General features: G+C 42.9%; 1 protein-coding gene across 3 annotated transcripts in view; it reads right to left on the bottom strand.

The window, feature by feature from the left end:
* Positions 1-336: 336 nt before the first annotated feature.
* The window catches only part of LOC106589347 (FERM and PDZ domain-containing protein 2), a 42,756-nt gene continuing 30,716 nt past the window's right edge, over positions 337-12,376 (bottom strand). The window contains exons 21-29 of one of the 3 annotated variants that reach the window (XM_014179193.3): positions 11,627-11,720; positions 10,557-10,642; positions 8,415-8,616; positions 7,963-8,180; positions 7,370-7,436; positions 3,824-3,994; positions 3,577-3,716; positions 1,522-1,614; positions 337-694 (exon numbers count right to left, since the gene is read on the bottom strand). In XM_014179193.3, the coding sequence (XP_014034668.1) occupies positions 3,957-3,994; positions 7,370-7,436; positions 7,963-8,180; positions 8,415-8,616; positions 10,557-10,642; positions 11,627-11,720 (705 nt within the window). In that variant the 3' untranslated portion in view covers positions 337-694; positions 1,522-1,614; positions 3,577-3,716; positions 3,824-3,956. Of the gene's footprint in view, positions 1,615-3,576; positions 3,717-3,823; positions 3,995-7,369; positions 7,437-7,962; positions 8,181-8,414; positions 8,617-10,556; positions 10,643-11,626; positions 11,721-12,376 lie in introns of all 3 variants that reach the window. The other 2 variants (XM_045710254.2, XM_045710253.2) reach the window with 2 other exon arrangements.

The following is a 12,376-nucleotide window of genomic DNA, read 5'->3' as shown; positions in this document are numbered from 1 at the left end:
GACTTGCAGCTGTAATTGCTGCAAAAGGTGGCTCTACAAAGTATTGACTTTGGGGGGGTGAATAGTTATGCACGCTCAAGTTCTGTTTTTTTTTGTCTAATTTCTGGTTTGTTTCACAATAAAACATATTTTGCATCTTCAAAGTGGTAGGCATGTTGTGTAAATCAAATGATACTAACCCCCCAAAAATCAATTTTAATTCCTGGTTGTAAGGCAACAAAATAGGAAAAATTCCAAGGGGGGTGAATACTTTTGCAAGCCACTTTACCTCCCGTTGGGTTAACTTGGGGGTTCTCCAGTTACGAAAACACACACTCACAAAGGCAAGACCACTGATGATATTCAGAAGAGTTTAAGACTGTAGAATTCAGAAACAAGAACAGAATCGAATGTCACTATTTCTTGCCCCATTGACTGGTGTTCATTCTGCTAGTGTCACAGCAAAACCTCCACATGGTTGAGTTGCTACTAATTTAGGGTGATGTCACTGAGTAGCCTTCACATCATGTAGTGTGGCTATAAGGCCCCATGCCAGAATCAGTGTGATCCTACAGTAGGTTTATGAATATACAGAGGTAGGAGTTCATTAAACAATGAATGTATCATCAGTCAGATGTAAAGTTTATTACAGATGTTTTCATGTGCTTTCCGGGGGTGTCATCACTTTGCACCAGATTACATTTGGTAGCTCCGTCTGTGAAGAGAGAGGCAAAGATCAATCACAAACCAAAACTCTATATTTGATATCAAGTATCCCCTAACCATCACGTATAGGCAAAACTACTTCTTAGTGAGAAATATTTGGAAGACTTTCTCCAACCAACCTGGCTTTGAGGCACAGGAGGGATGATATTGGGACAGCAACTATGGAAGGGGATTCTTTTTAGTCCTATGCTGCCTCCCAGTGGACAATACCTTCATGGGTTAAATAATAAGTACATTTCTTACCTTTTCTTTGATTATGCACTGCATTTGTGGTGCCTTCTGTATGAGATCATCCTACAGGCTATATTCTATACTGTTAATATATCATGTTAAAATGTCCAGAAGGATAAGAGAGCAACACTATAGGTCCTGCAGCCCTGTGCATATGTTAAAATCTCAGATCCATTTAACTAGTACACTTTAACTGCACGTGTGAATTGGTAGTTGTACTACCAGGCAGAGAAAGACTGAGATCACTCTGTAAGAGCTCTGTTCTGTTTGACCTTAAATGAATGTGATGTATTGCCCTAAGTACAGGACTTCACCTGATCTCCACTCACAAACACTATTAGGGGGATATACTGAACTGTACAGGACAGAACATTGAGGTGTTATTTAAAGCAGGACTGTGGTTAAGTACTGTTTCTTTATCAGGCCTCCCTATGTGACCATAGAGCTTCAACAGTGTACCCTTTCTATCTTTGTACGCGTTACATCCTGTCTGTCTTTCTGTGCCACTGACACAGAACTGAAACCAAATCCGCATCAGGCAAAACCATACAGTTCACAAAACCATGGTTAATAAATTCCCCTGACCTTCAATCCACTTGAGCTTGTGTAATAGTGCTCTCCTTGTTGTCAGTGGTTAACACTGTAGAACTCCACTGCCCCAGTCCAACCACATCTTCCCTTACGGGAAAAACCACATTAATTTAAAGTTAACACATGATGTGTTCCAAAAACACATTTTCATCTTATGGGAAGCTAATGTGATAACACGTGACAACAAGTAAAGCAACATATGATAACATGAAACTACACGTGGTTTTTCTGTAAGGGTTTCGCTTCTCCTGGTACTCAAAATAATCTAGGAAAAGAGAAAAGGCCATTGACTTGATCTGAATATGCAGTACCAGTCAAAAGTTGGACACACCCACTCATTCAAGGGTTTTTCTTTATCTTTACTATTTTCTACATTGTAGAATAATAGTGAAGACATCAAAACTATGAAATAAGACATATGGAATCATGTAGTAACCAAAGTAAAGTGCTAAACAAATAAAAAATATATATATATTTGAGATTCCTCAAAGTAGCCACCCTTTGCCTTGATGACAAGCTTTGCAAGCTCTTGGCATTCTCTCAACCAGATTCATGAGGTAGTCACCTGGAACACATTTCAAATAATAGGTGTGCCTTTTTAAAAGTTAATTTAAATGCATTTGAGCCAATCAGTTGTGTTGTGACAAGGTAGGGGTGGTATACAGAAGATAACCCTATTTGGCAAAAGACCAAGTCCATATTATGGCAAGAACAGCTTAAATAAGCAAAGAGAAATGACAGTCCATCATTACTTTAAGAAATGAAGGTCAGTCAATGCGGAACATTTCAAGAACTTTGAACGTTTCTTCAAGTGCAGTCGCAAAAACCATCAAGCGCTATGATGAAACTGGCTGTCATGAGGACCACCACAGGAAAGGAAGACCCAGAGTTACCTCTGCTGCAGAGGATAAGTTCATTAGAGTTATCTGCACCTCAGATTGCAGCTCAAAAAAATGCTTCACAGAGTTCAAGTAACAGGCACATCTCAACATCAACTGTCCAGAGGAGACTGTGTGAATCAGGCCTTCATGGTTGAATTTCTGGAAAGAACCCACTACTAAAAGACACCAATAATAATAAGAAACTTGCTTGGACCAAGAAACACAAGTAATGGACATTAGACCGATGGAAATCTGTCCTTTGGTCTGATGAGTCCAAATTTGAAATGTTTGGTTCCAACCGCCGTGTCTTTGTGAGGCACAGAGTAAGTGAATGGATTATCTCTGCATGTGTAGTTCCCACATGGAGGAGGAGGTGTGATGGTGTTCTGCTGGTGACACTGTCAGTGATTTATTTCGAGTTCAAGGCACACTTAACCAGCATGGCTACTACCGCATTCTGTAGCGATACACCATCTGGTTTGCGCTTAGTGGGACTATCATTTGTTTTTCAACAGGACAATGACCCGACACACCCCCAGGCTGTGTAAGGCCTATTTGACCAAGAAGGAGAGTGATGGAGTTCAGCATCAGTTGACCTGGCCTCCATAATCACCTGACCTCAACCCAATTGAGATGGTTTGGGATGAGTTGGACCGCAGAGTGAAGGAAAAGCAGCCAACAAGTGCTCAGCATATGTGGGAACTCCTTCAAGATTGTTGGAAAAGCATTCCAGGTAAAACTGGTTGAGAGAATGCCAAGAGTGTGCAAAGCTGTCATCAACGGGTGTCTACTTCGAAGAATCACACTTTTTTGGTTACTACATGATTCCATATGTGTTATTTCATAGTTCTGATGTCTTCACTAATATTCTACAATGTAAAACATAGTAAAAATAAAGAAAAACCCTTGAATGAGTAGGTGTGTCCAAACTTTTGACTGGTACTGTATATATACACAGGTACCCCCTATATACACAGGTAGCCTCACTACTGTTATTTTACTGTTGCTCTTTAACGATTTGTTATTTTTCTATTTTCTTATTTTTTCTTAAAACTGCATTGTTGGTTAAGGGCTTGTAAGTAAGCATTTCACTGTAAGGTCTACACCTGTTGTATTCGGCGCATGTGACAAATAACATTTGATTTGATTTGAACTAACTACTACTTACCTAAATAAAATGAGATTTCCATCATTTAGCATTTTCATCACTTCACGAGTTGCCCTAAGCAGCTCCTCCTGCTCAACACAGTTGGTTCTTGTCTGCCGGCGGACTCACGCAACACCTCTGACTCATAGAATGCAGTGATGCTGAAAATACAAATTTCACAATTATTCAGGTCAAATTTTTGCAGTCTTTAAACGGAATCTGACATTATGAGGCATCTTGAGATATGTCTTGCAGTGCTGGTACTGACCGTCTCCACCGGTCCTGCTCTTTCCTCTGGACAGATCTCCACTTGTCCTGCTCTTTGAAGATCTCCTGTCAGTCTCTCAAGAAGTATAACCCTGAACTTCTGTTGGTGCTCACGTACTGTGATGTTACATCACTCAGGTGCTAAGCAATGTTTCAATGGGAGGCAGAATTCCTTGGAAGAGATAAAAATGGAAGGAAAGGGAAGGAAAAATACAAATACATGCAGTTTGATATTATAGCCAAGGAATAAAAAGACAACTTTATTAAAGAGGCAGCGCAGTCAAAAACAGGGTTTTCCAGTGTTTTACAGTATACAATGCCTTCGGAAAGTATTCAGACCCCTTGACTTTTTCCACATTTTGTTACGTTACAGCCTTATTCCAAATTTATTCCATCAATCTTCACCCAAAACCCCATAATGAAAAAGCAAAAACAGGTTTAGAATTTTTTGCTAATTTATAAAAAACATAAATAGCACATTTACATAAGTATTCAGACCCTTTACTCAGTACTTTGTTGAAGCACCTTTGGCAGCGATTACAGCATCGAGTCTTCTTGGGTATGACGCTACAAGCTTGGCACATCTGTATTTGGGGAGTTTCTCCCATTCTTCTCTGCAGATCCTCTCAAGCTCTGTCAGGTTGGATGGGGAGCGTTGTTGCACAGCTATTTTCAGGTCTCTCCAGAGATGTTTGATCGGGTTCAAGTCCCGGCTTTGGCTGGGCCACTCAAGGACATTCAGAGACTTGTCCAGAAGCCACTCCTGCGTTGTCTTGGCTGTGTGCTTAGGGTCGTTGTCCTGTTGGAAGGTGAACCTTCGCCCCAGTCTGAGGTCTGGAGCAGGTTTTCGTCAAGGATCTCTCTGTACTTTGCGACGTTCATCTTTGCCTCGATCCTGACTAGTATCCCAGTCCCTGCCGCTGAAAAACATCCCCACAGCATGAGGCTGCAACTACCATGCTTCACCGTAGTGATAGTGTGAGGTTTCCTCCAGACGTGACGCTTGACATTCAGGCCAAAGAGTTCTATCTTGGTTTCATCAGACCAGAGAATCTTGTTTCTCATGGTCTGAGAGTCCTTTAGGTGCCTTTTGGCAAACTCCAAGCGGTCTGTCATGTGCCTTTTACTGAGGAGTGGCTTCCGCCTGGCCACTCTACCATAAATGCGTGATTGGTGGATTGCTGCAGAGATGGTTGTCCTTCTGGAAGGTTCTCCCATTTCCACAGAGGAACTCTAGAGCTCTGTCAGTGACCATCAGGTTCTTGGTCATTCTCCCCCGTTTGCTAAGTTTGGCTGGGCGGCCAGCTCTAGGAAGAGTCTTGGTGGTTCCAAACTTCTTCCATTTAAGAATGATGGAGGCCTCTGTGTTCTTGGGGATATTCAATGCTGCAAACATTTTTTGGTACCCTGCCCCAGATCTGTGCCTCGACACAATCCTGTCTCGGAGCTCTACGGAAAATTCCTTCGACCTCATGGCTTGGTTTTGGCTCTGACATGCACTGTCAACTGTGGGACCGTATATAGACAGGTGTGTGCCTTTCAGAATAATGTCCAATATATTGAATTTACCACAGGTGGACTCCAATCAAGTTGTAGAAATGTCTTAAGCAGAATCAATGGAAACAGGATACACCTGAGCTCAATTTCGAGTCTCATAGAAAATGGTTTGAATACTTATATGAAAAAGGTATGTTTTTTATATTTAATACATTTGCAAACATTTCTAAAAACCTGTTTTCGCTTTGTCGTTATGGGGTATTGTGGGTAGATTGCAGAGGATTTGTTTTTGTTTAATCCATTTTAGAATAAGGCTGTAACTTAATAAAATGTGTAAAAAGTCAAAGGGTCTGAATATTTTCTGAAGGCACTGTATACAGGTAACTGACAACATAATGGAAACAATTACTTTTTGTAATACAAAGTTTATTGAAAGCAGGTGCTTCCACACAGGTGTGGTTCCTGAGTTAATTAACATCCCATCATGCTTAGGGTCATGTATACTCAACAGAAATATAAACACAACATGCAAAGCGTTACTCCCATTTTTCATGAGCTGAAATAAAAGATCCCAGCAATGTTCCATAAACACAAAAAGCTTATTTCTCTCAAATTGTATGCACAAATGTATGCATATCCCTGTTAGTGAGCATTTCTCCTTTGCCAAGATCCTCTATTCACCTGACAGGTGTGGCATATCAAGAAGCTGATTAAACAGCATGATCATTACACAGGTGCACCTTGTGCTGGGGACAACAAAAGGCCACTAAAATGTGCAGTTTTGTCACACAACACAATGCCACAGATGTCTCAAATTTTGAGGGAGCGTGCAATTGGCATGCTGACTGCAGGAATGCCCAACAGAGCTGTTGCCAGATAATTGAATGTTCATTCATCTACCATAAGCCACCTCCAACGTCATTTTTAGAGAATTTGGCAGTACACCTAACCAGCCTCACAACCACAGACCAGGACCTCCACATCCAGATTTTTCACTTGTAGGATCGTCTGAGGGGGTGCTGGGGAGTATTTCTGTCTGTAATAAGCCCATTTGTGGGAAAAAAACGTATTCTGATTGGCTGTGGGTGGACCTGGCTCCCAAGTGGGTGGGCCTATGCCCTCCATGGCCCACCCATGGCTGTGCCGATGCCCAGTCATGTGAAATACATAATATTGGGCCTAAAAAATGTAATTTCAATATACTGATTTCCCTTTATGAACTGTAACTCAGTAAAATCCTTGAAATTGTTGCATGTTGCGTTTATATTTTTGTTCAGTATATAAAAATGCTGGTGCTGCCATTATTTTGGCTACCATGGCTAAGCCCCCATAGGATGACAATGCCCCCATCCACACGGCACAAGTGGTCCCTGAATGGTTTGATGAGCATGAAAACGATGTAAACCATATGCTATGGCCGTCTTAATCACCAGATCTAAACCCAACTGAACACTTATGGGAGATTCTGGAGCAGTGCCTGAGACAGCGTTTTCCAACACCATCAACAAAACACCAAATTATGGAATGTTGTCATGTCCTTCCAGTAGAGTTCCAGACACTTTTAGATTCTATGCCAAGGTGCATTGATGCTGTGTTGGCTCATGGTGGCCTAATGCCCTATTAAGACACTTCATGTTGGTGTTTCCTTTATTTTGGCAGTTACCTGTATATTCCCACACTATGAGTTTGGAATAATACTGTGAAATTGTTAAAAATGATGACATTACCCATTTAAGGTAAGAGCTGTTTGCAAAGACTGCCTGAAATGTCAGCTTGTTTTGCATGGGTGGGGTTTTGTAAAAGTTAGACCAATCACAAAGAATTCTTGCTTGAGAACGAGCTTTTTGCCAAAAAATCTATTTTTGTTTGTTTTTGACCATTTTAATTTAAAACAGTCACAGTAAGGTACTACATTGTTACCCAGAAATAATTTGATATTGCGATAAAAAACAACTGCATTGAAAGATAAAAAATGTTCTTATAAATGCAAAACATTGCGGAAACATTTTAATTGGATTATGTTGTCTGCTCTGTCCAGATGTGTATTTACCTGGAGCAGGACGGCACAGAGACAACCGGACTTCAGGAGGAGAGCCTCTCAGCAGCATTACCACCCTCTACAGGCCATAGAGAGAACAGTCACTCACTGTCATCTACAGCCAGGCAATTAAGTCATTATGGGAAAGATAGACCAGAGATGGACTAAGGAGCTGGCCACTGAGAAGGGCTTTGTATACTGCATGTTCTTAGATCTTCACTTATTAATCACATCCGTGTGTTAATGAGGTACACTGAATCTAAGTACTCTTGGATTCACCACAATACAATTGAATGTTAATAACCAAGTTATTGTCTCCCAATTGGCTTGATGTAACACATATATATTTTTATCAGGGGATAAATGGTCATAATGCAAGATAATGATCAGAGATAATAGTGATAAAGAGCTATTGAACAAACCAATCACATTGAGTGAAACAAAACCCCTCTCTCTCTCACACTAAATTGTCACAATTATCAGTCTTCCTATGCTCAGATTAACACAACCCCCCCCCCCCACCCCCATATACAGTATTCTAACTCACAGTTGTAGCTACAATTGTACAGTCGTATTATGTCACACCGGTCTACGTCAATATTTACCTGGTAGGACAATCCTTTCAGCGGTTCTCCATTGACTGCCAGGATGACGTCTCCCTCCTGGATCTGCCCACTCTCCTCCGCTGGCTGGCCAGGGAAAAGCTTCTTGATCCGGACAAGGCTACTGCTTGAGTCTCCTTTTGAGGGGTTGAACTCAGGGACCAGGAAGCTGAAGCCCAAGGCATTCTGGCTCTTCTTCAAGGTCACCTCCAGAGTGTTATCTGTAGGGTGGAGGGGTTAGGGGATTGAAGTGTGTCAGAGTTCACCTCGGAGGCTTGGACGGTGGATCCAGGACTGAGTTTTGGAAACCCTGCTCTAAAGGACGGATTAGAAATCATGCAACGTCACCCAGTGTAAACTCACGGACAATGATAACCTCGCTTCGGAGGTCAATCCCTCGAAGCACCAGTGTTCCCCTTACACTAAAGCTTCCTTGTCAATGATATTTCCCTTACTGTCAGACACAAAACTGTAGTCCTTGGGCCTGACGAAGAAGGGGGTGATGATGGCAGGGCAGCTGTTGTTCCTCATCTGGGTGATGTCCAAGTGGGCACTCCGAGGGGACAGGCTGCGCCCCAGGAGACTGCGCCCTGTGTCTGGGCTCGGAGACACCCTGGGCAGGGTCATGTTCTCCCTCTCCAAAACCATGGTCACCACCTAGGACAGGAAAGGGTTAAATGAAGACAAACAATGTGACACGCCAGCCCAACGGGGGCTGGTGAACTTTCATGTGCCTTAATTTCAAAACGTGTATGTGGTCCGTAAATATGAATACAAATGTTTCAATTATGAGCCTAGTTTAGCCAAGGAGAAAGCATTGAGCTATACAGGGATAAAGACAGGATCCTTCCTGGCTAGCCATGATTGACCATGCTGACTGCTTGCTATGCATTTAAATGTGGATTCTTAAAGAGATGTGTGGGTCTATGGCTTAAGTGGGTGTGAATGATGCTGAATGGGTGTAAACAAAGAAGAGCTCTCTAGCACTCAACAAAATCTTTCAAAGTCATTCTCCCCTACTTGTCTCCTAAGTGGGAAAACAAGTTTATAAATGTTTCTAAGCAGCATAATTTCCCCATGCTTCTTCCAATCACAGTGTATCATATACCATTTTGGAGTACGATTTTTTTTTGTCATCTGTAAAAAAAAAAAGCATTTAGGATTTTTTCGACATAAGCTCCCGTTGGGATGGGCTGTCACAAATGCTTAATGCTTCTTATTCGTCTTGACCTTGTAGAGACCAACGGGTGCTCGTCAGGAGGTTCGAACCTCTTGGCGTAACAATTAAGATGTTGGCTTGACAGCTGCTGGACCTGGGTTCGAGTACCGGTCGGGGCTACCTCCTGCATTTGTTACATTGGTGTTAGAAGTGGGATTGCTATACACCCAAGCCTTGACAAGATGGGTGACACAGTGAAGCAGCTGGCGAAGAAGACTGGGCAAGAAGAAGAGGAGAAGCTGAGCACTCTGCTCAAGGAGCTGAGCCTCAGCGGGAAGTGGCCCCCCCCCGCACCCCACCCCACCCACATGGATGAGGGGGAAGGAGGATGAGCCGGGCCTGGGAGGAACAGGCAAGTTGCCCACGGATCCTACACCGCAGGGCTCATACCTGGACAGCCTGCTCCAAGCCAGTGGAGGTTTTCTGCTTCATCACACCCCATAGCGCCACCTGGAGGAAGGTGCGGTGCCTCGTTGTCCTGCACAGTGGCATGGAGACGGATGTGGACCAGATGTTGGTGGTCCAAGGAATGGAGGTGCCCACCCGGATGTTGAAGGTGGCCCGCTACAGGGGAGTGGAGTTTTGGGAACCCTACCTAGCCCAGTTTCAGCTAGCTGCGTGGCAAAATGGTTGGGCTGAAGAGGAAATGGCTGTGCAGCTTTTCCCAGGCCCTACAGGCCCTACTAGACCTCAGCTCTACAGATATTCGTTATTACGCCAGACAAGGCTACCCCCAGTTTGCCACTGCTGATCAGAAGGAACAGGCCCTACATGCCTTCCTCTGGAAGGATCACACAGCATGTTTGCCTGGCTGCCCCTGCCACACTGTCTTAGGCCGCAGGAAGAAGCAGAAAGAGTGGAAAACATCTTGATCCCAAAGAGTTGTGTTATCCCAAGGACACTGTGGGTAGAAACTGAGGTGGAGACCAAGAGTGACTCAGATGAGGTAGTCTGCAAAGCCAAGGTGGAGCACCGGCAGTGGACTCTACGACGGTCCACTTAGAGAGGTCAACGCCAGCCTGAGATTATCTGTTTCCGCTGTGGACAGAAAGGCCCACACCATGGGTTTGTGGGGGAAGGCCACTTCAGGCTTACAAAGACCTTCCGAATGCCTCCGAGGGAAACTCTACTAAGCTGGCTGCCGTCGAGACACGGAACAGTATGTGCATGCCTGGACCAACTGGACAATCACCATTTTGTTACAATATACATACACATTGCATAAGACAAAATGGCACATAATCAGAACACATGTTAAAATGTTAGTGTTGACTCTTATATTTTTTTATACACAGTTCAGTTGAAGGCCAATGTAGAAGCAAAGCTTTGATGGTGTTGCCCTGTCCTGGTTGCAGCTGAGATATTCATGTTCCTTTACCTCTCCTGTTTTCGCCAGACATTCCACAGCCTGCTGATGTGTGAACCCTTGGAAGCTGATGCCATCCACTTCCAGCAGTCTGTCACCTGTTAGATGTGCACAAACACATGCACACACACTTGCGATTCATCATCTCGCTCTAATCTATACTGAACAAAAATCTAAAACGCAACAGGCAACAATTTCAAAGATTTTACTGAGTTATAGTTAATTTGAGGAAATCAGTCAATTGAAATAAATTAACTAGGCCCTAATCTATGGATTTCACATGACTGGGAATACAGATATGCATCTGTTGGTCAATGATACCTTACAAAAAATGGGTCTCTGGATCTCGCCACGGTATTTCTGTGCATTCAAATTGCCATCGATAAAATGCAATTGTGTTCTTTGTCCGTAGCTTATGCCTGCCCATACCATAACCCCACCGCCACCATGGGGCACTCTGTTCACAACATTGATATCAGCAAACCGCTCGCCCACACGATGCCATACATGTGGTCTGCGGTTGTGAGGCCGGTTGGACGCACTGCCAAATTCTCTAAAACGACGTTGGAGGTGGCTTATGGTAGAGAAATTAACATTAAGTTCTCTGGCAACAGCTCTGGTGGACATTCCTGCAGTCAGCATACCAATTGCACTCTCCCTCAATATTTCAGACATCTGTGGCATTGTGTTGTGAGAAAAACTTGCACATTTTAGAGTGGCTTTTTATTGTCCCCAGCACAAGGTGCACCTGTCTAATGATCATGATGTTTAATCAACTTCTTGATATGCCACACCTGTCAGGTGGATGGATTATTTTGGCAAAGGAGAAATGCTCACTAACAGGGATGTAAACACATTTGTGCACAAAATTGGAGAGAAATACCCTTTTTGTGCATATGTAAAATGTATTTTATATCCGCTCATGAAACAGGGGACCAACACTTTACATGTTGTGTTTATATTTTTGTTCAGTGTAAATTCAATTTGTGCAGCAATAATCCAGTGTAATGCTTTCCTAGTGTCATTATTATTCCAGGTGCTTCACTGTAACATAATATAGGTTGTTCAGGATTGTACTGCACCTGACTGGATGCGGCCATCTTGCTCAGCAGCCCCTCCACAGACTAGGCTTTTGATGAAGATACCGCCATGACTCAGGCCTGTGGTCACACCACCCTGACAAACCAGAAACACAAGGTTATTATCCAACAACATGTAAGTATATCAATATACGCCATCAATAAAATGTGCATGACTGACTAATTGCTGAAGCAGTAATGTAATTTTTGTATTTTATTTTCGTACTTTGGTGATAACTACTTTATTGAGGAAATGGCTGTGATATGTGGTTGTCCCACCTAGCCATCTTAAGATAAATGCACTAACTGTAAGTCGCTCTGGATAAGAGTGTCTTGTGACTAAAATGTAATGTAAAATGTAATTGACATTAATGACAATGTACCATAAAGGGTTAACTCCTCATATTTTTTTTCATATCAACAGTCCCCACACTCAGGCTGCTACTGTAAGTGAGAGGGATGATTAAAAGGAATAATGAATGTTTATCAGGTTACAAGATCTTACACTCTGTTTCTCACACCAAGGAGGTAAAAAAACAGAATGTCTGCCAACAGACACACCAGGCGTGTGGTGTGGTGTGCTCTCATCCCTGGTCCCCCTTCACATCATCCGAATTCCGGCCAGGCATAATGAGAAGACACCAACAAAAAGTCAGTATCCTTGTTCACATAGCACAGATCAACCGCCAATCAGCGTCATTAAAATACTCCAGACCACAAAATGGCAGTAGATTTCTTAAGCTAAGTTCGGCT

Source organism: Salmo salar, chromosome 28, assembly GCF_965601325.2.
Source record: "Salmo salar chromosome 28, fSalSal1, whole genome shotgun sequence".
In the NCBI taxonomy this organism is placed as follows: Eukaryota; Metazoa; Chordata; class Actinopteri; order Salmoniformes; family Salmonidae; genus Salmo; species Salmo salar.
Note: the sequence above shows the minus strand (reverse complement) of the source record. Positions and strands in the feature narration are given on the sequence as shown.